The sequence below is a fragment of the Manis pentadactyla genome, chromosome 2 (genome assembly GCF_030020395.1).
Source record: "Manis pentadactyla isolate mManPen7 chromosome 2, mManPen7.hap1, whole genome shotgun sequence".
Classification (NCBI taxonomy): domain Eukaryota; kingdom Metazoa; phylum Chordata; class Mammalia; order Pholidota; family Manidae; genus Manis; species Manis pentadactyla.
In genome coordinates, this window is record NC_080020.1 from 140,951,598 (window position 1) to 140,978,511 (window position 26,914).

A 26,914-nucleotide genomic window follows, 5' to 3' on the forward strand; every position below is an offset into this window, starting at 1 on the left:
TCTGACTTTTCTGGTTTGAAGAAAAACTAACTTGTATTGGAGAGAAAAAGAGAATGAAAAATTGATTCTTTCAAGAAAAGAAGAAACAGAAGCCTGGCACAGCTGGACCGGCAGGACAGGGCACAAGAGGCCCAGGCCCACGCATGGCAGCCATTGCGTTAAAGGGAAACAGACTGAAACCTCAGTGAGACAGAACTCTCTACAGGGAGCAGGACGCACGCGCACTGTGTTCCCAGGAGCCGCACGCTGCACGCAGCAAACGAGAGCAAGCCAGTGTGGCCGCCGAGACAGAGCGCGCCTGCAAGTGAAATGTTTTAATAGGGATTAAAGTAGTCACTTCATAATACAAGAGGGTCAACTCAGTGGCAGACAAAGCCATCCTTGGCCGCAGGAAGAACAGTGGAGCCTCTGATGCAGCTCCTTACACAGGAAACGGGAGAGCTTAGAGGAGACACAAACCCACGTCGGGGACCACCACCCACCAGCCACACACACACACACACCGAAAGGCTGTGTCTCTGCAGCCCATGCAGGATGCCACACAAACTCCATGTGGTGGCCATGCGGCATGCCTCTGCAGACAGCGTGAACTCATACAGACACCATCCTCAGACCACAACCCAACCGAGCTTTTAAAATATCCCGCACGCTTAGCCATCCACAACTACACTTTTACAGTATGTTTAAAACTGAAGACTGAAGACACACAACCTATCAAAATTAGGGGTTGTGGCTAAAGCCGAAATGAGTGTGAGCCTTACGGCATTAAACACTGATGAAAAGCTGAGAGTCAACCTAAGGGAAGTACATGCCTCTGAACTTTGGAAAAAGGACATCAAAATAAAAGGCAAGCACATGGAAAGGGGTCATGGGCAGCAGCCACTCAACCCAAAACACCAGCAGCCAGTTAGTGAAAACAGCTGGAAACACACACAGTCCGTCAGCCTCCCGTGAGGTGCGCAGAAAAACAAGAGCCCGAAAGACACGGGAGCCCTTGAGAGGGGAAGGCACTGCCCACAACAGGCGAGGCCCCGAGCAAACACTCCAATGGCTTCATGCAAGTCAGTCTGAAAACCAAGGTAAAATGGTCAGATTTGTAGAAAAGAACCCAACCTACCAAAATTGACTCAAGAAACACCCACGTCCTCCAACCACGACAGGAAATTCTACCTGCAGGCATCTACCTCCCCACAAGGGATGTGGGCCCAGAGGACGTCCCCCAAGTCCACCACCGAGGGACAGCAATTCCAGCCTCACGCCTTCTCTTCTGGAGAACAGCAAACCAGCCCCAGGTGAGCACAGTCCAGGCGTGAAGGCCCCAGGGCAGGCAGCCGGGTGGCATGTGAAGTGAGATGCAGAGGCCCCAACCCACCCAGACCTCCGGAGCCTGAGGACATCGGTGTGTCCTGCACCGTGAGCCGGCAGGGCCTCTCCTGAAATGGCTTCACTGGGAAAGACAGTGTCACTCACCTTGCCCAGTATTTAACGTTAAGTGCGGTGTCCCAGTGCACGAAGCACTTGGTGGACCCCAACACTGCGTGGGTTCACCACCTCAGCAGGTGAGGCAGAGGCCCCAACCTGGGCGCTCGCTCGTGTCAGGGCTGCCTGCCGCCGTCCACTCTGCAGCCCCACACCGCCTTCCTGGCCCCGCCTCTCCCGGCGCAGATCCGCTTCTCTCCAGTTCTCCCCTCGTGGCGTTGACCTGCTCTCACTCCACACCAAGACCTTTAGGCCCTCCAGCTTCCACCCGCCCTGCCTGGACACCAAGGACCCCTGGCCTCCTCCCCCTTCCCAAGGCCTCGCCTGACTGCCAGGTGTGCCGCCTCTCCAGGAAGGGCCTGACCGAGAGCCCCCTGCACCCAGGCAGCTCCCACTCGGCGGGACCGTGTTCATGCCTCCTGCATGGCCTACCACGCTGCCACCCAACCCCCAGGACCGGGCAGCAACCGTGGGGGGAAGCCCTCCCCCAGATGAGTGGCTCCAGGAACGGCTCTCTGACCTCCCCACACCCAGTGTCTTCCCCTCGGACAGGAGGACCGCCCGCCGGTTATGCCCAGGACCCGATAGCTCTAAACCACCTGAAGATCAGGACAGAAGGAAAGAGCAACTTGGTGGGGATGGGTGTAGACGTGGCAATTTCCGGCAGGGCCAAGGCCCGTATCCAGCACCAGACCCCATGGGGGCCCTGAGCTCTCCAAACCTCCACTTTTCTGCAAAAGAAAGAAAAGCCATTCTTTCCAGTCTCCCCTCCCGTTGCTCAGGCATGCAGGGTGGCCGCACGGATTACAGGACACAGTCTCGAGGCAGCAGGCACACCCTGGGGGCGGACCCCCATGGCCCACACTTCTAAGTGGACCTTCGTCACAAAGCCCGTCTGTGAAAGAAACAAACATGGACGGTCATCTTCAACAACAGCCTTTATTTGGCACAAAATCCAAGCCTATTTCATGTTGACACCGGGCGCTCTGCCCCAGGGGCTGGGCCCGCGGGCACAGGCATGCTAGTGAGGATGCTGCCTGAACTGCAGTCCACAGTAGCCACATGTCCCCGTCTTTGTTTCTTTGTCCTGAAAAATTTCAAAAGAAAAGAGCTCGTGTTCCCATTCCTTCCTTCAAATCTGAGCACATGTAGGCGAGGGACATGGAAGCACATATGGCAGTGAGCAGCGCCCTGAGCATCTGCGGTGGCCACAGACCAGGAGCTGGGTGGCACCACAGGCCGGGCCCGACCAGGCTCATGCTGGCCCGCCACAGGCCCCTGCCCTGGCGCACGTGGTCATCTCAAAGGCCGGCCGCCACTGCCAGCCCTCAGCTCAGCCAAGGAGCGCAGTCTCTGTGGACCGGGGGGCAGGGGGAGCACCGCTGGGCTGAGGCCCACCCCCAGCGAGACTGGAGTCCAAGCCACAGGCAGAAGGGGTGAGGGTGGGACCCGCTGACCCCCTGCCTCTCCCCAAGTCCATGGGCACGTTTTCCTGACTGCTGTGCATGTCTGGGCTCTACCCGAGCCATCTTCCTCTAAGGTCCACATCCTCCTCCCCACGGCTCTGTGGGTGCACCTGTCAGTGGACACAGACAGTAAACAGTGCTTCCAGGGACAGATGCCTGTGTGTGACAGTGAGTGTGCATGGCTGCGCATCACACAACCGCTCTGTTCAGTCCCATTGTGTGTGCTGCAGGTATGGACCAGACAAAAGGATGGGGCACGTTACCAAGTTTATGTACACTTTGGGGTGGCCAAGAGCGCCCCCGCCACCGTCACACGCTATCACCCGACTGCCAACTTCGCTCACGGGTTGCTCTGCTATCAAATCAATGGCGAAGTTATCATTCACCTGGAACAAGAAGGAAAAACTCTCATAGGTAAAACACAAGACCATTTCATCAAACCTTAATTCACGAAATACACACATGCACACATTTAACCTTCCCTTTGGTTACAAGTTTAAACTTACAGAAATGTTGTGAGAACTCAACTAGTACAAAGAGGTCTCCTGGGCCTCACCTGGGTTCACGGGGCCCAAGTGCAGTTCACATGCTTCCTTGGGCGCTCTCCTCCCCCACCCCATCCCTCCTCCCTCTGCACGCATGCACACACACACAAACACACACACGCACTTCCCCAGCTCCACCAGCCAGGGAAGGTCGGAAGCAGGGCCTCACATGGCAGTGAGCACCCAGAGCCCCTACTGTCTCACCGCCCTTGCGCACTGAAGGGATGGGTACGCTGACAGGCGCTGGGCAGGAAATGTTAAAGACCAACCCAGGGTGTGCTATGTGAAAGGAGTCAAGAGACTGTCAGCCACAGGGAGCCAACATGGGCACACGCCCCCATGGGAGCAGCGGGACCTGGGAAATATGCTAAAATCCATGACTTCATAAAAACTTTAAATGCATTAAATGCCTTACTTGAGTGAATCAACTCATTTTTAAAAGTAGTCCACAGAGAGGAAGACCGAAGCATTTCTCGCCCTTCCCTCTGGGGACCAAAGGTCCTCTCCATGCAGGTGCTCCAGCTGGTCAGAACTAAGGGCACATCATCCCTCCCGTCACACGAACTCACTGACTGCGAGGTGCTCACCGTCACAGCCCGGCCACGGCTGACACAGGGGCACCAGGCCCCATCCACGCAGCGGGCTCAGCAAAGACTCTCATCAAGCCACACTAGGCCTGACCCCAGCACACACCCTGGGACCCCACCCTGGCCCCGACACACACCCGGGGACCAGAGGCACACAGCACAACTGGGCTGCAGTTGGGGCGCCTGGCTGTGGGCAACCCCACAGCAAATAGAACCTGGGGCTCCTGACAAGCGTGTTCCAAGGAGGAAAAGGAATGGGTGGGGGTGCGTGTGTATGTGTGTGTGTTGGGGGTGACCTCAAGATTACAAGAAACGGATCAAAACAACGGAATTAGTAGGATTCTGAGCCCAACTGTACAATTTCTGAAATACGACATGATTAAGAATGTTTGCCACCACCTATACAGTGGTAACTTAAAGGAGCCACGGGTAACTTCTAGGTGTGAGGACGCTGGATCACGTGCCCTCCCGGGGCCCTGCTCAGGCGCGTTCCAGACCCAATGACCCCATGCCAGAGTTCTGCTTCACGAGCCCCAGGTGCCAGAGGGGAGCAGGGTGGCAGGGTGGCAGGGTGGGGCGCGAGTGAGCACAGCCGTCTTGGTGGGCATCCTGGTGGGTGACTGCTGAGGCTGGGTGGCTGTGCACACATTCCCTCCACTTCATAGTTTATTTAAAACACCAACTCCAGCGTACTGGCTCAGCCAGTAATTCACCTTAGGAAACCCTACAGCAGCAAATGTGGGGCCCTGGACAGGAGGCGCCCTGCTCGTCAAGGCTGGCCTGACAGGCCGGCCACTCAGGGACACGAGGAGACTCAGCGTGTCCACTGGGCAAACCATACAAGCAGTGTCAGTGTCTGTGCCAGGTGGGCCTGAGCCTGCAACACAGGGCTCAAATGTGCCTCAAAGCCCCTCACCCGTCCGCTCAATCACGGCAGGCCGCCAGGGCCAGGGGCTGCGGTTCCCACCCGCCAAGCACCACATGGTCCTGTGCAGAAAACTTGCAGCGCCTCCCTGCTCCAAGGGCCTCTCCAGTCTGTCTGCAGCTGTCGCCTCATCCTCTGAACTGCTCCTGGCTGTCAGCAGCAGGGTCTGAGTCCAACACAGGCTCCCAGGGGCCATCCCACCTGATGACGCCTCACGGGCCCAGCACCTCTCCCACAGGGTAGCCCACGAGGACAGACATGGGGAACGACCCCACCCTCAGGCCCCATTTCCAGAGGTCGAAGGACTGTTCAACTGGAACACAACCCTAGAGGGCAGGCCGTCAGAGGTGGGTCCCCGCTCCTCCCCTATAGGCGTCCCAAGCCACCACAGGCCAGCAGAGCAGCGGCTACTCCTGGACAAGGCAGAGCGCCAGGCAGACGTCAGGTCAGCCAACAGGCCCAGTCACTCCACGATTCCAGCTCCGCGAACAGCCTCAGTGTTTGCTGACAAACGGGGCCACGTGCTGGGCCAGCTGCCAGCCGCGTGTCCAGAACCCGCTGACACACAGGCCTCCCACACGTGAAGCAGGAAACAAAGAGAAGCACAGATCAACCTTTGTGGGGGGAGAGTGGGCTCAATACAATGGGACCTCAACACAACCTGGAAGTTAGGAAAGCACCATTTACTGAACTGATTTCCCCTGAAGCCAGCTGAGTCCCCTCAGAACACATGCTCCTCAGCCTCACCCTCCACCCATGGCCTCATTGCCATCTGGACAAACCCCTCAGCAGAACCCATGCCCTGAACCCACAGAATGTGGACACTACTTTGGAAAGGTCTAGTGATTTTTAAAAAGCTCCATCAGCTACAGATTGACTTCTTAAACCTTTTGCTTAAAACTTCAATTTCCAGAAACACAGAAGTCACTGGGAAGGGGGCTACATGAAAACAAACACACTCACTAAGCAGGGCCACCACACTGTCCCACAGGCGCCTTCTGCACGAAGCCTCTGCTGCCTGCCTCACAGCCTGTGCCCCGGCGCCTTTCGGCAGCTGAGGAGTGAGTCTCCTCGGCTGCAGACGAAGCCAGGCACCCCATAAAGACCATCACGGTGTAAACGATGCGGCACCCACTAAGTGGCAAGCGTGTTGCCAAGGCCACACTAGCTGGCCCCCAGGCCCCACTGCGGCAGTCAGTGACCACAGGCTCACGCATGAGGGGGCTGCCCCATCACTAACAGTGGCCCAGGACGACCCTGACCTCCCACGACTAACATCTGGTCCCAGAACTGGTTCAGCCGCAGGAACCCAAGAGCCCAGGCCTTGGCACACCCGTCCCAACAGGAAGCCATGCACCGGCTTCTGATGCCAGGTTAGACCCAGGCTCCATCCTGCCACCTTGCCTAGAAGGGTCCAGGAGCAGCAGCAGAGCAGCCCGGGATGTCACCAGGCAGTGAGTGCAGAGAGAACATCACAGTGTCACACGCACTCTGCACTGGCAAAAGTGGGGGGCGTCTTAGGCACATGGTGTCACACACCCTTAACCATCCTGCTGCCGTATGCTTATCCTTTAGGTGGAAGATGTGAAACTACCTTTCCATTTACCTCGATGGTCAGTTGACTTGGGCATAAAGATATTTAGGTTTAACTTCATTTGTTAGTAAACTTTTACTTTTTTTAAACTCCCGACACTAGGAGTGACAGCTCCTGTGGAAAGCCCACTCCCTCACATCAGACCGACAGTACCCCCACTAAGGTGCAAAGTACACAGTTCTATGAACTGCTGCTGAGAGCAGAGCAGGAAGGCGATGACCCAGCTGAGTATGTTCTATAAAACACTGGCCCTGAAATAAACTGAAAGACCCAGCTCATTTTTTTTGGATATCAAGTTATTTTTGACACTAATGCCAATAACTTGAGCTAAATATACATGTACACACAAGCATGTCATTTTTAAATCAGGGAAAAAGATTTTCATGCAAATTAATTTTTAAGCAGGGGGTGGCTCGTCCAGGCCAGCTGGGTGCTGTGGGCTTGCTGCCCCACTACCCGCCTCCTGCCTGGAGCCTCAGAACCAGTGCACAGGTGTGATCCACTCTAGAGCTCCCTGTCCCGGAGCCACCTCTCCTAGTCCTGGGGCACCACGCACCCCACTGGAGCTTTCTCACGTCTGTGGGCATGTGTGTGGGCATGTGGGCGCATGGGTGAGTGGGCGTGTGGGCACATGGGTACGTGGGTGAGTGGGCACATGGGTATGTGGGTGAGTGGGCACATGGGTGCACACATGGGTACACTGGTGGTGGGCATGTGGGTGCATATATGGGTGCGTGGGTACACAGGTATGCATGCACATGTGCACATTTAAAGCCCACCATCCAGGTGGTGATATGCCGAAGCACTGGCGCAGGGCATCAACCTGGGAGGAAGTCCGCCCTGTGTCTTCCCGGCTCCCGATCCAGGGGAAAAACACCTGCAAACCACGAGGGCCCTCCACTCAAACCTGGCCAAGAGCCCCCGCAGGTCCTTCCCACTTGCTCCCGGGAAGGCTCAGACGCCTGCTCTTGCTGGTCCTGTTCTTCAGTTCAGTTCATTTCTTAAAATAATACAGCCACTCGGCACCACAGAGACGGCACGCCCGTGGCTGTCAGGGCTGGGGGAGTGAGGGAGGAAGAGAGGCAGCACAGGGAACCTTTAGGTAGTGGAACTACTCCACACGATGCCATCCTGGAAGATGCAGGACAGGACGCCACGACGTTACATACATGTCAGAGCCCGAGGACATGGGAGCAAACGCTCGTGTGCACTGTGGCCCTGACCTGACGCATCGATGCTCAAGTGTCTAACCGATCAGTTGTAAAGAAGACAGCACTCTCACGCGAGATGTTAGTAATAAGGGAAATACTCAAGGGGAAGGGGGAAGGGGGAAGGGGACTGTCCTTCTGTACCAGTTTCCAGGATGCCCAGAGGTCTTCAATGACAGTAACGTATCTGGGAAACCAAACAAACCTTAACCCATTACTCAGTGCCAAACTTTCACTGTAGAATGAAAGCCTGGTAGGATGCCAACTCATCATTCAGACATACTGCCCACCTTTACCACGTGAGATGTGCTCTTGGCGGCTCCTGCTCTAGGGGACCCAGAGCCAGGATGGGGCTCAGGACCATGGCCAGCTCAGGGCCTGGGGAGCTGCCCGGCTGTGAGGCAGCAGGGTCAGCACTGCCTCCTCCTTTCATGCTTTCTTGGCTTCACTAACCCTGATTTTGTTTACCTGGCTTTGTTTCTAAGCTGCTTTGCCACTGTCCCCTGCTATGGCAACTAGAAACCAGAAGCCACCTGCATCTCCAGGAGAGAGGATTGTTTGTGACAGACTCGGGCGCTTGCTAAACCTCAGAAGAGCTAAGATAGGGACCTGGAGGCCAGCCACAGGGTTGGTCCCAGGGCTTCAGGACCCATCTGCTCCAAAATGCCCCGTCCAGGGCGCTGAGCTCCACCTCCACCACCCTGCTCCACAGCACCCACAAAGCAGAACAGAAGTTGGCCATCCGCCTCGGGGACAGAGTGTGGGGAACTCGGTTTGGGGACAGCTGAGGTATAACAAGAGGAGTCAACAGGCTGTCTAAGGGGAAGGAGGGGCTTGAGGTGGCTGCAGAGGCCAGAGCAACACAGGGTGCATGGGGGAAATGCCTGGCCAATGCTCAGGACTCTGATGTCAGTGGTACGGGGGTGGGTCAGCAAGGAAGCAGGCTCACCTAGGCAGGAACCCAACGTCAGTGTTTTCTCAAGCAGCCACACTCACATGGTTCACACTCAACTGGCTTTTCAGACCCGCTCAGAGAGGAACAGCTCATGGGCCACCTTCAGCTTGGCATGTAAGGGCCTGTAAGAACACAGCCTGATCTGTTTTGTGAGAACTATGAAAAGCATCCCTCAAAAGGTGACTGAAAAAGGATTTCAGAAATTGGTGTCACTTACTTTAACCCAAGGGTCTCAGGAATATAAGGCACAGAAATGAAAGAAAAGAGCACATGCATCTGTAAGCAAACCAGAGCTACATGTATAAGGCACCACGTTACATACTTCAGGGGAAAAGACCAAAACCAATACAGACACTCTCAACATTCAGAAAAACTGCAGAATTCCAGAGGTCCTAGGATGCTCACAATTTGAAGATGACTTAAATCTTACAGATCACTTTTCAGTTCTTTCCAGTTATATGAAAGGCTGCTTACCTCTCTTTCACCAGATCTTTTACTTACCTCTTTCTGACGACCAATAAATCGAATTTTCCTGTAGTCTTTATCATCATAAACCTAGAAAGAAAAAAAGATGGTATGTGATTTTTATGGCCTGATTCCTAAGGTCAATCATAAACATTGTTTTTCTTCATTTCTGCCGCTTACGATCAAACGTGAGGGACAAGGTAGAGCTGTGTGGCCAGGACATCTTCAGTGAGTCCCCTAAGGTGACAATGGCAGTCATTCGACTGGAAGGCAGCAAGGCGGGGTGGAAAGCACAGGGCAAATCCAGGCAGAGGAAGGACCCCACAGCCTTGCTTCACACAGGACAGGTGACAGCGCACTGCCCTTCTGAGTCTACCGGGTGGCACTTTAACAACGTGGCACATTACTCTCACCTTATCACTTGGTTATAGGCTAACACTGTTCCTTGGTTCAGACTGCAGCAGACCCTCCGGCTATTAAAACGTGTTATTCGCTATTACACAAACAATGAACCCAGAGGGAAGCCCACCCACGGTGTCAGGGACCCTCCCTCAGTAAGTTAAGAGTGCAGAAGCCCTGAGACCACGGGCACGACGAGCACTGCGCGGCAGCGGGCCGGTTCCACCCACGGCAGATAGAGGGTCAGACGGGGCGCTGGGCTGTCATCTGAACGGGGCGGCCCCGCCCTCAGGCTCCAAGACCAGCGCCTCGGACCCACGGTGTGTGGCCACGCGGCCAGCGCTAGGCCGAGGCAGCTCGGTGCGCAGGGAGCCAAGGGGCGTCCGCGGGCCTGAGGTGCTGCGAAAACAGGGACGGGGAACCAGAGGGGACTGGGCTGACCGAGGGCCAGGGCGCCGGGGGGACGTGGGGCGGGGGAACCAGAGGGACTCGGGGCCGGGGAGACGCGGGGCCGGGGAGTCAGAGAGACTGGGCTGACCGAGGGAGGGCCTGGGGCCGGGGTGGACCGGGGGCTCCAGACGGAACAGGGGACTGGATCGCGGGCCCCGAAGTCGATAGCGCCCACCGCGCCACGGCGGTTACCTGGCCAGTGTGCGTGACCTTCTCCCCGGCCAGAGAGGCCTGCACCCCGAAACACCGGGCGCCCCGGGGCAGGCTCAGCACCACTGCGCCGCCCCGGCCAAGAAGCCGACAGGTCACCGCCGCAGCCATTTTGTGGGCTGACCCTTGACCCGGCGCGCCGACGCATGCGGACTGCTTCTGCAGGGCTCGCGCAGCCGGGACTTACCGCGCCCTGGTCGACGCGCAGGCGCAGTGCGGTCAGGCAGGGAATGCTCTGTAAGCCCCGCGGATGATGGAGACTCAATTCAACCTCGATAAGGCGGGAAACTGCGACTTGCTCTGAGCGCTTAGCGGCTGCTGCGTGATTCGTACCAGCGGCAGGTTAGGGGAGGATGGAAAGTGAAGGTGCATTGGTTACATTCGATTGTAATTGATAATCGTAGTTTCTACATCGAATATTTGTATTAGTGAAGGGTCCTTAGGGAACTTGGAAGTACATTCGCGGTGCGCATTTGTGCGGCCAAGGGGACAGTATGGTTTGGGATTTGCGCGGCAGAGCCTCAGTGACGCACCACCGGCTGTCACCGCCACGCACACCAGCCCCGAGAGCACTGCCCTACGGCACGCTAGGCAGGCCGCACGCACGCATCCCGGCGCGTCCTCCCCTGCACCTCTGCCCCTCTGCCTGCCTGTCATAGAAACGTCGGGAGGGTCCCGGATGGGCGAGGGCGGTGGGCAGGCCCTGAACTCAGAGCTGGGGTGGGGACGCACATCCTGGACTCCGGGGAAGAGGAGAAGCCGGCAAGGTAATGAGGCTAGATGGACCGAAAACCTCTCGGCCAGGAAAGATGCCCCCAGGCGGGTGCCCAGAGGCAGGCCTGAGCTCACCTGGGCAGGCGCGCAGGTGGACACACCGCCCACCCCGAGGCAGCTCGCCTTCCTGTGCACGGGAAGTGGATGGGTGGGTCTGCCCAAGGCAGGTGTAACGAGTTCCTTGTGGAGTCTGGGCGGTAGGTGGAGGATCCCTTTCTCACTGTAAGTTCAGGGAGAGGAATCCCGGGGCAAAATACCTCTAAAAACCGAAATCAGTTAAAGGGAGAAATAACGTTTAAAATATGTTTATTGCTCACAAACTGCATGCACTCTGGGCCCTTCTCTCTTTCCTGCTCAAGCAGAAGCAAAAACCGGCCCTCCCCTCACCTCGGGTACAGATAAGCCCTCCGTGGCCCAGGTAATTACCCATTGATATGGAGATTAACTCCACCCCTGAGGAATGATGCAAATGCACTAAAGCCGTACTTCTCTCCACCTCTGAACGCCTGTTGATATGCAGATGTTCTAAAGCGAGGCGAGATATTCAGGAAATGTTAGTTTTACCCACACTCACTGAGCTGCACCTCCTTCCTCCCAGGATGTCCCCTTAACACAAGCATGCGGATTTTCTACATTTTATTCTGGTGTCTGTACTCGCAAGTCCTTAAACATGCCTGTTTGGTTGCAACCTGTTTCTCTCTCAAGATACCTCTTTCGTTTCCCATTTTTGTTTCCTCCCAAGCCGTGCCAGTCCCACCACGTGTCCCCGCCGCCATCTTCCTTTCGGGCGGTAACGCCGGCCGGCGGCGTCCCTGCCCCACTGCGCAGGCGCGCGCGAGGGCGAAACGCAGTGCGGGCCCGGCCAAGTCGCCATCCTACAGGTCAGGGGTCCCGTGGGCGCCGGGGAGGTGATGGGGTTCGGGGCTGCCCGCCCGGAGCTGCCCGCGAGGAGAGGTGTCCGGGGCCCTCGGGCCTCAGTTTATCCGGGCGAGGCGGGCGGGAGCGGCCGCTCGGTGCCGGCCCGGCCACGCGCCCCAGGGCTCAGGCTTCACGGGAAGCGGGGCCCCGGGGCGTGCGGTGAGCCCCGAGGCCCCGGTCCCCGCGCCCGACGCCCGCGCTGCTGCCCTCCCGCAGGCGCTCCTGCCCGGCATGGCCGCCCTCCTGAGGACGCTGGCCCGCGCTCTGTGCCCGCTGCTGCCCGCCGGCCCGCCCCGCGCGCTCTGCCCGCCGCCCGAACCCCCGCCCTGTCCGCAGCCCGCCCTGGGGTTCAGAACTAAGGGTGTCCTTAGGAAGCGCTGCAGGGACTGCTACCGGGTGAAGAGGCGCGGCCGGTGGTTCATCTACTGCGCCACCAACCCCCGGCACAAGCAGAGGCAGATGTGAACCGCGCGCCCGTGTGTCGCTTCCCTGAAAGTGGGATCTCCTCGTGGAAAGAAAAATAAAGCTTAAACATCTTGTAGTCGAAGAACTGTAGACGTCCAGTTTTTGTTGACCTCGGGGCCTGGCATCTTGCCTTCTGCCAGGGCAGACCTCGTCCAGCCAGGCCTCAGGTGGTAATCGCGAGGTTTTGTCCTCTGCTAGCTGAGTGTGTGCTGGAGCTGGTTTGCCGCAACACCAGGATGCAAGTGCCTTAGGGCAGAGCTGGATTCAGTCAGGGGCCCTTTCCATGGGGCGGCCCAGTCCTGCATGTGCATTCAGCCCGGCGGGTGCTTTTATCTGGACTGCACGCCTTCCTAGATGTTCCTGTCTTGATAAGGATGAAAGCCTTGGTAGCAATCTTAAGGAAATTTAATTGCTTATATATAAAGGTGTTTTGGATATCAGTTAAATATGCCATCCTTAGACTGAGGCACGAGTGTGCACGTATGGCATGTGCGTTTGTGTGCTGTGCATGTGAGTGTGAGACTGGTGTGTGCATGTGTTCGTGTGTACATGTGATATGTAGCACATGGGGTCCCAGTGTCTCCTGCCGCAGGGTTACAGCAGCCTCGCCCACCACCCAGTGCATAAATGGCCCTGCCAAGGTCATGTGCTGACACTCGAGTGCCTCCTGGGGCCAGGCCCTGTGACCTGGAGGAGGGAAGAGGTTGGGCCTGCCCTGGCAGGCTTCCTGTAATGCCGAGGCTGGACCGGTTAGGCCAGAAGGGGTGGCAGTGTGGCGAGTGTGGGTGAGCAGGAGGTGCCGGGCCAGCCGAGGGACCTAGGCTGTGCCCTGCTGGAACCTGAAGGATGCACGGAGGTGAGGGCGAGGACCTGAGGCACAGCACTCAGCTGGAGGAAGGAGGGTGTCGGGCGTGATTCCACAGCATGCGGGGCGGCCCCATGTGTCACTCAGGTACTGCGCACACCATCCTGGCCTCAGGGAGTCAGCCCAGAAGGACGAGGGAGAAACATGCCTACGGGTGGAGCACCTTACCTGGGCCAAGTGGGGTTCCACCCGTCTGCTGGAGCAAGGCCTTCTCTCTCTCCCATGCCATCAGTGCTCCAGGCCCCAGCCCTGCCCTCCTGCAGGTACCACCTGGCCTCAGAAGCTGCAGCATGTAGTGGGTTTGCCACAAAATAGGTTTTACTTAAGTTGAACTGGTGTGAATCCAAAACATTCTAAGGCTAATTAGGATGTATTTAGGTTCAGTCCCAGAACAACTGAACCAGCTCTGTGGCATCAGGTTTCTCCCCTCTACAGGGCTGACCTGAGCTGGGTAGCTCTCTGGGGCATCCTGTGTGCAGCCCAGCGTTCACCAGCGTGCCCCCACCCACTGGATGCCAGGAGCACCCCCCCCTCCTGGTGGTGACAGCCAGAAAGAGTGGCCAGACGGCCCCTGGTGTGAAGCACTTCACTTCTCTGGTCTTAATGTTGTCAACTATGACAGGATTAGTGTCACCTGTCTTACCTTGGACCCCATAACAAGGACTGGGATGCAGGTGGTCCATTTGGGAGGTGATAACAGAGCTCAGGTGGGAGATTAAGGAAGGAGAGGGGTGGGGTGTGCAAATGGGGCACATCAGGGCACTAGGCTCCATCCTACTGTCCTCGGGTTACACACATGGAATGGGCCCCACTTGTCCCACCAGGGAAGGAGGAAGTGAGCCATTTATCCATAGGTTCCTGTTGCTCATGGTTCAGGGGTCACCCCTGTTGGGGACTAAATGCACAAAGGCAGGCTGTGCAGACCCGTGGGAGCCACAAGAAAGCCCTGTGCAGACAGCAGGGGCTTGAGCGCCCATCTCGGAAGCTGTCCTCTGCAGCTGCCCTGACCCGCAGGTGGGCCAGGGCGTGGCTGGGGCCCACAGTCTGCAGTACTGTCCTTACTGAGAAACTGAATAATGGATAGAAAGTACTTTCAGAAGTTAGAAGTGCAGCTCAAGTATACATTACAGTTATTCCCTGGAGGGGCCCTAAGACCTGGCTCAGGCAAAACCTATTTCTCAGTCACGCTTTAGTCTGCCACAGGGTCTGGTACACAGTAGGTGCTCAACCAGTGAACATGCAGTCAGATGGTAACAGCTCCTTATACAAAGGCAGCACCTGTCCTCCCCACCTGTTCAGAACCTGCTAACCCACAAGGCTGTGCCTGTGACTCTTCTGAACAGCTGGCTGCCTCTTCCCATCTGAGGAACCCAAAGGCCTCTAGTGTGGGCCGAGAAGGTCAGTGCTGGATTTATCCAAGTATCTAGTTGCTTCCTACATGTGTGGACATGCACACGTACAGCCACATGCACACGCTACCTACACACATACCTTTCCAATTATTTTCTCCTTGACAGGTATGCCTGAGGTGTTTATTTGCCTGTGTGGGCATCTAGCATGAGAGCATGAGATGCTAGTGTTACCTGATCTTCAAGGGATGGGCAGTGGTGGGGGCAGAGAAGCGAGGAGGCTCAAGTCCACAGGAACCTGTGATTGTGGTTGACAACCTGCATTCAAAATCGTCGCTCCCTCCCGGATTGTTAATGTCCATTTGCTCCAAGGTCACTCACCAGGGCCAGCCGACCCCCTCACGGCCCGTCCACCAGTACCAGGATGGAGCAGCATGCGCAGCCCCAACATGCCAGCATAACAACGAAAGAATCGGTTCAGGTGAGAAGATGGCAGGCAAACTACAGTCCACAGGCCAAATACAGCCCACCACCTACCTGTTTTTGTAAGTAAAATTTTATTGGAAGACAGCCATGCTTGTTCATTTATGCGCTGTCTATGCCTCTACACCATGTAGTAGTGGAGTAGCTGCAACAATGACCATAGCCTGAGAAACCTAAAATACTTACCTGTTTAGACTAATTTTCAAAAAAAAAAAATGTGTGTCAACCCTTTGTTTAGATCCCTGAATTCCTTATCTTACCCTGGAGTTTGACTTCACGATAACCCCAACCTACTGGAAGCACCTCACAGTCTCTCTTGCTCATATAGTGAGAGGGGCCCTTGTGTTTGTATACACTAGTCATGAGCAAACAGGAGTTGAGATTAAAAATACCATTTATTATAACACCAAAACCATGTACAATTCAGGTGTCAGTGTAACGAAAACTGTATGGACATTCTGTGTACTAAAACTAAAATGCTGTTGAATTTGAATAAAATCTAAATAAATATTGAGGTATACCGTATTTATTGATTAGAACATTTGATATTGTCAATTCTTGCCAAACTGGTCTACAGACTCAATATAATCCCATTTTTGGAATTTTTGTACAAAATGCCATAGTTATGCAACATTTTATATGGAAGGGCAAAGCATGTAAAAAAAGCCAAAAGAATTTTGAAAATGAAGGAAAATAGTAGAGGATGCACGCTCCCTGATTCCAAGGTTTAGCATACGATCACACAGTCAGGACTAGTGATGCATTCACCATAGATCAGTAGCACAAAGTAGAAAATTCAGATGTAGACCCACATGTATGTGGTTAAATGATTTTCAAAACAGGATTAAAGGCAGTTCAATGAAAAAAGCATAGGCTTTTCTATGTAGTGCTAGAAAATTGAATTTCCATATACACAAAATACACTTCAGCCCATACCTTTCACCATATATAGAGATTAACTAAAAATAGACTGTAGGCCAAAATGTACAGCCTAATACTGTGGAAACTCAAGAAAACAGGAGGAAATACTTGTGACTTTGGGTTATGCAAAGCTTTATTACATGCAACACCAAAACTATGATCCATAAAAGAAAACATTAATAAATTAGATTTCATGAGAGTTAGTTATCTTCAAAATCTTTTCATCAGAGTTGGTATCTTCCCTTCAAAAGACACTTAAGGTACATGAAAAGACAGGCAAAACACGGGGAGAAAATATTTGCAGAGCACCCATCTGGTAAAGCTACGGATCAGCGCGCTACAAGGAAGTCTCAGAACTAACAAAACAGTCCAACTAAAAATGGGCAGAAGACTTGACATGTTTCACAAAAGAATGTATATTGATGGGAAACAAGCACATAAAAAAGATGTTCAACACTAGATTTTAGTGAAAACAGGCACAATGAGACAGCACTATACACCTGTCAGAGCAGTTAAAGCGACGGACACAGGAAGTCTGGTGAGAGCGTGTAGCAACTAATTCTCAGTGGAAAATAATAAGCCATGTTGGAAACAGCTTGACCATTTCTCATAAAATTAAATGTTCAGTTACTTAGAAATGCCACTTCTGGGTGTTTGTCCAAGAACAATGAAAACATGTTCACAGCAGAACTTTTATGTGAATGTTTACAGTGGACTTATTTATAATTTTTTTTAAACCCAAGCAACTGGGAGCGACCCACATGTCCCCAGCTGGTGAGGGGACAGGCCAGCCGTGGTGCACTCTTACCGTGGGACACCATCAGCAGCAGAAGGAAAGAACCATGCAAACCACACACACACATAAAAACGTGGGTGCATCTCAAATCCATCATGCCAACTGACAGAAGCCTGACTCCAGAAGCTACTTACTTTATGGTTCCAAAGGTCTGGCCCAGTGGGAAAGCCAGAATCCTGGGGACAGAAAACAGACGTGTCGCAGGAGCGGGGGTGGGAGAAGGGTCGGCTGCAGAGGGGCAGGGAGGGCGCTCTGGCTGGTGGGACTGCAAGGTCTCCTGACTGTGGTAGTGGATTCGTGACTATATATGCTTATAGAATACATAGAACTGTACACCGGAAGTACAGTTTTACTGTAGGTAAATTACACTTCAATAAACCTTGCAAAAAATACCCAAATGGAACTTCTAGATAACAAATAAACGTCTAATAAATAAAGACAAAATAAATAAATGAAATTCATTGAGCTATGAGACAATATTGAGCATTCTAGCACAAAAAAAAATGGCATTGCAGTGCTGGGGGACAGAGGGGCAGAAATAATGGCCGAAATGGTCCATGTTTGATGAAATAGTAAGTCCGCAAATCCAGTAAGCTTAACAAACCCCATTTAGGAAAAACATAAAATGTGGAGAGGATGTGGGAAGGTGCAGCCCTTCCACAGGGAGGCCCCACTGGCAGATTCAGCATAGATGCAGGGGGTGTCCTGGCGGGACAGGGTGAGAGGTACACACGGGCCCAGGCTCAGGAGTGGGCTGGGGGCCCCTCTTCCCCACGACCCAGGCAGGCTGAGGCTCTGGGGTGGTCACGCTGCTGAGTGCCCAGCCCAGGTGCCTGACCCACCTGACTGGATCAGGGCCCGGGGTGTTGGGGGATGCATGACCCTCAGGGTGGAGCAGCAGGCCTGTGGGGCCAGGGGGTGGGGGCACTGACAGCCAGGGTACACCTCTGCGCCTCTAGTTCTGCACGCTGACTCCCTTCGGTGACATAGTGTTGATAGGTGACCTGGGTGCCAATTATGAGAGTAGGAGGTGGACCCAGCTCCTCAGAAACACAAAACTATGCCAAAGAGCAGGGCTGCCTGCATTCCCACCCACCCTGTTCTCCCTCCAGAAGTGCAAATAATTGCCATTTTGGCAGGTGTTGCCCCAGAATTTTCCTACACTGTTACCTACATCCTTGGAAAAACGTGGTTAGATTTATAACAGTTTAATGTTTACATAAAGAAAACCATACTTTGCACACTAATATAACTCTCTCTAGAGTCAGTTCAAAATCTGTCTCAGCTCTTGTCCCCAGGCAGGCCATGGACAGCCCTGCTGTTTGTCTGGGGGCCGCGTGCCTTCCCCTGGGATCGCTTCATAGCTTAACCATCTACCCCTGTAGGACATAGCTTTTTCCAGTTTTCTGCCATGACAAACAGTGCTTCTATGAACAGCCTCATAGATTCCTCTATATGAGCAAGATAATGCCCAGAAGTGGGGTCAAGAATAATACATATTTTATGCATAGAAAGTTTATTTAGTCTCCACAGTGGTACCACTGCCCACAGTGTGGTGTATCACCACCAGCTTTCCACACTGGATAACATTCTCCAGTTTTTGCAAATCTATGGGTAAATGCATGCTTCACTTTATTGTGTTCTCATGCATTGATTACTAGTGAGGTCAACCACATTTTGGTGCATTTGTTGCTGCCAAATTCTCTGTGAGCTTTTCTGACCTTCAGAGGGTTTGTGACGCCTCTTCTGTGCCTGAGATCTTCACCCAGGGAGGTCGTGGTCTGTGTGTGTGTCCTGCTTCGTGGGATGCGGTGGTGGCGACATCTGCCTGTCCTGGAGAGTCTGCTGAGTCCCCAAGTGGAGGGTTTCCAGGGACCTGTCCACACCTTCTAAGGAGAGACTGTGACCCAGCCTCCGGGACTGACCATGCCTGGCTTCGTGTGAGGACCGGGGCCTGCCAGGCAGGGCTGTTTGCAGGGGGCAGCGGGAGGATGGACAGCACCCTGAGGCGCAGCCCAGGGGGAGCCCAGAGGGCTGTGACTGTGTCTCCAGGGCTTGGGGAGGCCAGGCCCAGTGCCTGCTCCCCCTGGGGAGACTGAGGCCCAGGGCCCCAGGGAGGCCTCTGCACGGCAGGAGGGAGGCTTGGATTTTTCTTCCACCCTGACCAGGGGCCAGAGGCCCGTAGAGACAGAAGTCCTGATGAACATTTTAACGAATAAGTGATTTGCTCTCAGGTGCTGTGGAGCAGATGAGTCTGCAGCAGTGCTGCGGAAGCAGAGCAGGAGAGAACCAGCTGACCCCTGCGGTGCAGCAGAGAGCGCGTGGGGCCACCTGGGGCTTCGGGGTTCCTCCCCCCTGAGGCACAGAATCTACTAAATATTTGAACACATTTGTAAGCATTTCTTTGTAAGGCATCAGTGATGTACAGTACCATACTAGTTTCGGGTGTACAGCATGGTGACCCAGCATTCATTTGCATGTACACATTGCGAAGGGATCCCCGCAATAAGCCTGGTCAACATCTGCCACCACATTTACCGACAGAATTTTTTCCTTATGGGAGAAGTTTCAAGGTTTGCTCTTTTAGTGACTTTCAAATATACAACCAGTGTTACTGACTATGGTTGCCAAGCTGTGCATTATAGCCCCAGGACCTACCTATTTTATACCTAGAGGTTTGTACCTTTTGACCCCTTTCACACAGTTGCTCTCCCCTGTCCTGCACCTATGGCAACTGCCGGGCTATTCTCTGTATTTATGAGCTTGGTTTTTATTCAGGGTTTTGTGGGGGTTTTTTTGCTTTATTTTGTTATGCTTTTAGATTCCATTTATAAGTGAGGTCATATCATATTCGTCTTTCTCTGCCTGGCTTATTTCACTGAGCACAATACCCTCTAGATCCGTCCATGTTATCATAAATGGCAAGATTTCCTTCCTTTTTATGGATGAGTAATACTCCATTGTGTATATGTACCACCTCTTCTTTATCCATTCATCTATTGGTGGACACTTAGGTTGCCTCCGTGTCTAACCTATTGTAAACAATGTGACAATGAACATAAGTGTGCGTGTGTCTTTTCAAATTAGTGTTTCTGTTTGCTTTGAGTAAATTCCCAGCAGCGGAATTGCTGGGTCGTGTGGTAGCTCTCTCTGACATTTTGAGGAGCCTCCATACTGCTTCCGTAAGGCCACATTTCTTTAATCTTAACACACCAAGTGGAGGCAAATGTATTCTACTCCTGTCTCATTATCAGTTTGGGATGTTTGAGCTTCGGTGCCATCAGCTTCCCCAAAAGAGGCTCCTTGCCACCTTGGCCAGAGGAGGGCAGGCAGGTGAGCCGCCGCCTGTTCTTGTCAGTGAAGTTTCATTGGAACACAGCCACACCCAATCGTTCATGTATCGCCTGTGGTGCCTTCACGCTGCAGCGGCAGAGCCAAGCAGAGGCATCGGAAACCTATGTGTTTGCTCTCTGGCCCTCTATGGAAAGGTTTGCAGATCCTGTTCTAGAACGTCCTCTGCAGCAGCCGCAGTCTCTGACAGAGCCGTGCTGTGTGTGTGCATGATGACAAGCCAGTGGGGGAGACGGTGTCCAAAGGGGACTTTAGGTGCCCTGAGATTTTCATTTCAGCTCTAAAGACCTTCGAGCAACACTTGATCATTTTTCAAAAGTTAGGAAGTGCTAATAAGCAAAAGGAAGATCTAAGGAAAATGCCACGACCCCTCCTCCCTCCAGCATTTGCTTTCCTCTAGACCCAGCAGACACACACGGACCTGTAACTCAAACCACACCCGGCACGCTGTTTCAAGATGTCCCTGCCTGTCTGCAGTCTGCTCCCAAGTAGGCCTTGGCCCTTCCTGCAGCCTCTTCTGACTTATTCTTGTTGTTGAAAAATTTCAATTTTGAAACGATGTGCTTCCCCTCAACTAAAATGTAAAGCCTCAAGGACTCATTGAACAAGTTTTCTCTCAGTGATAAAAGACTTTTCCTTTGGGAAGAATGTGAAAGAGACATGAGTATTGTGTTTAGAAAAACATCCCTGGTCTAGTACAGCAACTCTCTGTGGGCTTCTGCTGTTTACCTGAGGGGCCAGGTGGGCACCAGGTAATATATTTTATTATTATGCATTATATACCAATCAGCTTTAGAAAGATCCCTCTCGCATTCACTCCAAATGGCTACAAATTTCAGATGGAGAGTAAGAAATTAACTTGTTTCATGAATTGTACCTCAAGGATCCAGTCTTTACTAAAGGCCAGGATGATTTGGAGGAAAACAGTAGTGTATTTGGTTTCCTGTGGTTGCCCGTGACAAGTTCCAGACTTGGTGGCTTAAACCAACAGAAATTTATTCTCCTGCCTTCATGCAGGAGGAGACAATCTCATAACCTTAACACAATCATGTCTGCAAAGACCCTGTTTCCAAATAAGGTCACATTCTGAGGATTTGGGGAAGACACCACTTTTGGGCAGACACTGTTCAATCCACTGCAAATGGTGTAGAGTACTTTTGAAAATGATTTTAATTTAAATTACAGCTAAATAATATATTCACACTGTTCAAAATGCAAAAGGTACCCGTGAGGTGTGAGTCTTTGTGTTGAACCCACACCTCATTCTCCCCCTGGAAGCAGGCAGGGTCAGCTGCTCTGTGATCCCCCCACCCAAGCTGAGCATCCAGGTGAGTCCCTGGATCCCCATTCCTCCCCATTTGGAACACCTGTCCTAAACCCGGGAATGCGTTCCTGCCAGCAGCCAAGGTGTCTCCTTCTCCCATGCTTTCTTTACCCAGTCGGCATAGGAGATTGTAAGTGTTTTTTAATTCAGGGCATTTTTCGGCATCTATACGAGATTTTTATTTTTTGTCCTTTTTTGACTTACAAAACGTTCTGTTCTCTTTTTTAATCAGTGGTTGTGACACCCAATTAGAGGTCCGTTATTTCTTCCTCCGAGTTCCTACTTGTCATTTTTCTGTTTAAAAAACATGGACAAAACAAGGAATTTAAAGAACAAAGAGAAGCTTTGTGCATTGCCTGAGACAATGGCTTTGGCTGCGTCCGTGTTCAGAGACAGTGCAGGCGGAGGCTTGCTTGCCAGGCCCTGGAGTCCAGCCCAGCAACTGCCACATCAGGGCGAGGCGCTTTCCTTCCCTGGCCAGCACCGTGGAGCGTTCGTGGTCCTTGCCCGGAAAGTGCTTTTCCTTCCCTAAGCATGGCAGGGATTCCTGTGCAGACCTCAGACAGTGCCTCTGCTGCCCTCCAGAAAGAGCAAAGGGGGCTTTCCCTGGGATTCCTGGCTGAAGGGGTTGTCACTCCCAGGGGTCAAGTCACCCACCACCAGTCCTCAAACAGGGCCATGCATTTTTACTTAGAATTTTTATCGGTTTCATTGCTTAACATGTTGTTTGAGAATAAAGGAGTCTGCTCTGATTAGGGAATCAAACCTGGGGGGTCTTCATTTATTTCTCTGCCCACATATTTATTATGCTTTTATTTGCATCACAAACTGTATGGAACCCGTGGGACAGGTAAGGACTCCCGGTCTGTGGTCCCACCTAGTCGCCCAGCATGTGCAGTTGGCTGTGTTTGTAATGCCTGTGTGAGAGGCAGGGCTGGAGTGACAGGGGTTCAAGCAAAATGCTCAACCTGTGCCCACTTATGTCTGTGGCCATCCGCGGTATTCACACAGGTTTTAAGGCAAAAAAAACCCTCTTTTTCCTTGGAATACAATGGAATGTCTTTGGCGATATTTATCCATGGCCATGAAAGCTTACCAACTGGGTAAGTCAAAGTGAGTGCTTCAGCATTCCGGGAAAACTTCCTGGATAAAGGTTTTCCTGTTGAGTGTGCACTGTGCGCAGATGCAATTTAGCCAGACTCCCCAATCTCCCTCTTTTTTAATAAACCAGCATAAAGTAGAATTTATTTACATAATGCAATGATCCATGAAGGTTACCATAACACCCAGGGACCACATTAACCGCTTGAGTGGAATTCATTAGAAATTAACTACCACTTAAATTAATTTTCCCACAGTCACAAGGCTGTAATGGTGGGAGAAGGGACCGTCCATCAGCGGGGCTGACAGGGGCCCTGTCACCTCCGTTATTTATAGGTGAGCGCGTCACCCCGCAGAGCAGGCACACGGGGCCCAGCTGAGAGCCTCCAGGTGCATAAAGGCCACTGCGAAGGCCCCGAAGCTTCTATGGATGAGCGACCTGGCCTCTCTGGCCCCCCGCCCTCTCCAGCAGTGGACAAGGGGTGGCATGAAGCCACTCTGGCCACCGTGACCCACAGTCAGCAACGCCTCTGCTTTAAGAGCCTCATTGTAAACACATGCTCACAAGCAGAGCTGGTAAGACCGAGCCCTAGGAGCACAGGGTGCAGAGGCCCTTTTAGAGTGACCGCCTGTAATCCTCAGAGGGAATTCCAGGGGCACGGCCACCCCAGGGCCAAGGCCGGCCTTTGATGAAGGGATTGAACTGGCAGGGCCCCACTGTATGTCCTTTAGAGGGCAGAGAGAATGTGTGCATGTGGTGTGCGTGTATGTGTGTGTGTGGTGGTGCGTGCACGTGTGTGTGCGGTGTGGCGTGTACACGTACCTGTCGTGTGTGTGCAAACACAGGCAGTGTACATGTGTGTGAATCTGAATTGCAAAGCACAAGGAAACTGCTCTGCCCAGGGCTGCTGATTTTGGAGAATTCAGTGGAGGTGAGTGGCCCCATCTGGCACCGAGGACCTCCACGGGTTGTCCCAAGGGTTTGCTCTCCATCACTGGCCCCTTACTGGGCCACCTCTGGTGTCCCCCACGGCCATTCTGAGATGAGGATCAGATGCCCCATGTGGACGGAGTTAAGTGTGGTTCCCACACTACATGTGCTCATCCACTTGGGTAAGCAACCTGGCCTCACAAGCCCCATCCTTGCCCACACTAACTGAGGGGACTGAGAACAGAGCACCAACCTTTTCTCTCCAGGCCCGAGTGCTGAGTGGGGGGCTGGAGCATGGCCAGGGGCAGGAGGGGCTGCAGAGCCACTGCCTGGCTGGACCCAGCTGTCAGGCTATGTGAGTGTGTGACACAGGGAGGCACACCATCCCCACAGGAACAAGCGCAGACCCGAGTGTGCCAGCCCATCCAGGGTTCCTGGTCAGGGGTGGGGCAGGGGCGAGCTAAGGGGCCTGGAAAAAGACAGGGTGTGGGCAGCAGAGGTCTAGAAGGTCCCTGGGGGCCGTGCCCTGGGCCATGTTCTCAGCTCCGCCTGCAGCAGCGTGCTCGGTTCAGGTCCAAGCTCCCAACCCACATGCCAGCCTCAGTCATCCCCAAATCAGCACTGCTGCCAGGACCGCAGGGGGGCTGCAGCGGCCTGCTCTCGGGGGGGCACCGGGGGGTCAGGCAGGAGCGGCAACTCCCTCCCTCCATGGGACTGGAGCATGCAGTGGGGGCCGCCCTGTGATGTCCTGTGTGCCTCTCTGGGCTCCATTCGGCCCCTGAAAGGACAGGCCCTGGGCCGCCTCTTGTCCTAGATCAGGCCGGTGGTGAGAGGGGGCTTGAGGCCAGTGAGGACCAGGGCCAGAGGGGCCTTTGCTTGCCCCACATCAGGAAGGCCCCTGGAGTCTCCCCAGCAATGTCACAGGGTCTGTGGGCTGGCGCTTGGCTCCTGGACCAGTGGATGGAGACGCCTTCTTGGGAAGAGAGAACACGTCCAGGTTCAAACCCATCGGAGACACCTCTCGCTAGGGGAGTGGGCCTGAGCCCCTGCACTGCCCCAGCCTCTTCTGGAAAGTGCAGGTGTGGGCATGTCTCAAGCAGAGGGCCCTGCCAGATGCCCTGGTGGGAGAGGAGGCAATGCTGAGGAGCCTCAGGCCTGCGGAAGGGGAGCCAGGCTCCTCCGGCGCCCAAGAGACGAGAGACGGCCCAGCCCTGTGGCCCTGGCCCCTGTGCGGCTGTTGGGCCCTCTGCTCACTTTCCAGGGGGCATTTATAGCTCTCTCCTTGCAGAAAGGGCTGCGACCAGCTGGGTTGGGCCCCAGCCTGAGGGTGTTCACTCTGGTGATGCCATCAGCTCCCAGGATCTTCCTGGGAAGTGTACTCATTGATACATTTCCTGGTGCCTTTCCCAGGAGCCACCCTTCAACACTTAAACAACTTTGGGAAATCTGTAAATGACAGCCTCCTGATCAAGAAGCATTAAAATGAGCTTGCGGCCAGCGGCGTGTTTGCACACGCCGGCCTTTGCGGGCGACAGTCACCCCACTGGGTCAGGCTCGGCTGTTGCTGTCTGCCTCCAGCCTCCCCCTCGTGGCTCCCTGGGCGCCCAGGCCCCTTCCCTTACATGGTTATGATTAGTCTGAACTATGCCTCTTAATGCCAGGCTGTTTTCTCCCCATCCAATCCTGCAAACTGGGAAACAGCGTGTAGCCTGAGGCTGCCAGAGTAATGCTGGTGTCACGTGCTGAAAACAGATTTGTTTTGTGTTCTCCAAGGACAGATGATAGACATGTAAAAATGTTTCCCCGCTTTTCTTTCAGGGAATACTTAGTTTAAAATTAACTTCTGTCACAGGAAACACCGTGTCCTGTGGCCACTCAGTGTTATTTCCCACCGCTTCCATTTGGGAGTGAAAATGCTGTGGTGTTTGACACGTGCGATTACAAGTTTACAGAACCCACTTACGTTTCTGCTGCTGTTTCTGTTTCTCTCTGGGAAGAGCTGCTCGTTAGAACCGAACAGAAGCTTGCTATCAGGAGAAACACGTGAATGCAGGGAACTGGCTACCCCCAGAGAGCCAGCCTTATTTGCCCCTGTGCCTGGGGAACACTGGCACCTACGGGCTCAGAGGACCAGAGACAATGCCCTCTGCACTCCAGGATCCAGGGGCTGGTCCTGGGAGCAGGGGGATGAGAGCTGAAACCTCACTTTTCCTGGGAAAATGTACACTGAAACCCATGTGCATGTACACCATGCACACATACACACATGTGCACATATGTGTACTCACACATGGATGCACACTCACATGCATGTACCCACACACACAGGCACATGTGCACACGCTCACATGTAAGCACCAAACACACTTGCATGTGCACACATGCCTACCTACGTTTACACATACGACATGCATACATACACAAGGACTCATGCACGCACATTCACACACATACACCATGTGCACACACACCTCTGCATAGCCTCCGCACGAGTCCTGCCCTCTCAGGGATAAAGGGCTAGCTTGGCAAAGACAGCACATCCAGACATGGCTCTCCAGCACAGATGGTGCTGTCGCCCAGGAAGACCCCGTACCCAGCAGGCAACAGTGCTCCCAGCTGGAGGGCAGAGGGAGCCTGGGACGCTCAGGAAGGCACAGCCTGGCCCCGCCTCGCATCAGGCCACCTGGTCTCGCGTCCCCGAGGTCCTGAGGTATGAGCGGGAGCCTGATGCTTTGCTGTCCTGGGTGTGCAGCCGACATTCCTGGGTGCCACCTTCCCACTGTGTAGGGTCCCCTTTGCTCCTGCAGTGGCTCCCAGGGCAGCAGGCAGTCACCACAATGGGGTGTGTCCTGTGGCCCTCATTGTTGGGTGCCTGGAGAAGCAGGGGCCTCAGTTTAGGAGGACCATCCACTTTATTGCCCACCACTGACCCAAGGCAACAGAGCCGACATTGGTCAGTCAGTGCCACCCAGCTGGGCCAGAGGCTGGGCCCTCTGACCCTGAGGTCCCTCCTGCTGTCCCCGAGGCCCTCATACTTCCCAGTCATTGTCTGGTCAGTCTCAGTCAGCTCAGGGGTCCATAACAAAACACCAACACAGGGCTTAAACCACAGATGGTCTTTGTCTCCTGGCCCTGGAGGCTGGAATCTGAGGCCAGGCGCCGGCAGGGCTGGCTTCCTCTGAGGCTTCTCCCTGGGTGTGAAAGCGCTGTGGTCTCCCTGTGCCCTCACACGGTTGTTCTCCTGGGCAGGTCTGTGTCCGATCACCTCTGCCCATAAGAACACCAGTCAGATTGGATCAAGGCCCACTCTCTCCCCTAAGCTGACCTGTTACCATGTTGAAGGCCCCATCTCC

General features: G+C 53.9%; 1 protein-coding gene and 1 long non-coding RNA gene across 7 annotated transcripts; one reads left to right on the forward strand and one right to left on the reverse strand.

Moving 5' to 3' along the window:
* Nucleotides 1-2,402: 2,402 nt before the first annotated feature.
* On the reverse strand, nucleotides 2,403-11,898 carry NDUFS6 (NADH:ubiquinone oxidoreductase subunit S6). Of its 3 annotated transcripts, none has more exons than XM_036919923.2 (4): nucleotides 10,266-10,436; nucleotides 9,261-9,314; nucleotides 3,209-3,331; nucleotides 2,403-2,566 (listed from the first exon to the last, which is right to left on the reverse strand). In XM_036919923.2, exons 1-4 carry the CDS (start codon nucleotides 10,392-10,394, stop codon nucleotides 2,501-2,503), a joined length of 372 nt encoding a protein of 123 aa, XP_036775818.2. In that variant the 5' UTR covers nucleotides 10,395-10,436; the 3' UTR covers nucleotides 2,403-2,500. The 3 variants fall into 3 exon arrangements, with proteins under 3 accessions (XP_036775818.2, XP_057352684.1, XP_036775808.2); XM_057496701.1 differs by lacking the exon at nucleotides 2,403-2,566 and adding an exon at nucleotides 2,573-3,101; XM_036919913.2 differs by lacking the exons at nucleotides 2,403-2,566; nucleotides 10,266-10,436 and adding exons at nucleotides 11,133-11,316; nucleotides 11,767-11,898 and having other exon boundaries at nucleotides 3,208-3,331.
* LOC130682331 (uncharacterized) lies at nucleotides 10,511-12,216 on the forward strand. Of its 4 annotated transcripts, none has more exons than XR_008995550.1 (3): nucleotides 10,511-11,050; nucleotides 11,420-11,938; nucleotides 12,192-12,216. It is a non-coding gene; the product is annotated as an uncharacterized LOC130682331 (long non-coding RNA). The 4 variants fall into 4 exon arrangements; XR_008995554.1 differs by having other exon boundaries at nucleotides 10,511-10,649; XR_008995553.1 differs by lacking the exon at nucleotides 10,511-11,050 and adding an exon at nucleotides 11,143-11,279.
* The last annotated feature ends 14,698 nt before the right edge of the window (nucleotides 12,217-26,914 follow it).

Excerpts from the sequence above, each read along its gene's own strand:
- NDUFS6 (XM_057496701.1), bottom strand. The coding sequence starts at position 10,394 with ATGGCTGCGGCGGTGACCTGTCGGCTTCTTGGCCGGGGCGGCGCAGTG. Across the intron at positions 9,315-10,265 it reads AGGTCACGCACACTGGCCAG|GTTTATGATGATAAAGACTA; the intron begins GTAACCGCCGTG and ends TTTTCTTTCTAG. Across the intron at positions 3,332-9,260 it reads TTATTGGTCGTCAGAAAGAG|GTGAATGATAACTTCGCCAT; the intron begins GTAAGTAAAAGA and ends TTCTTGTTCCAG.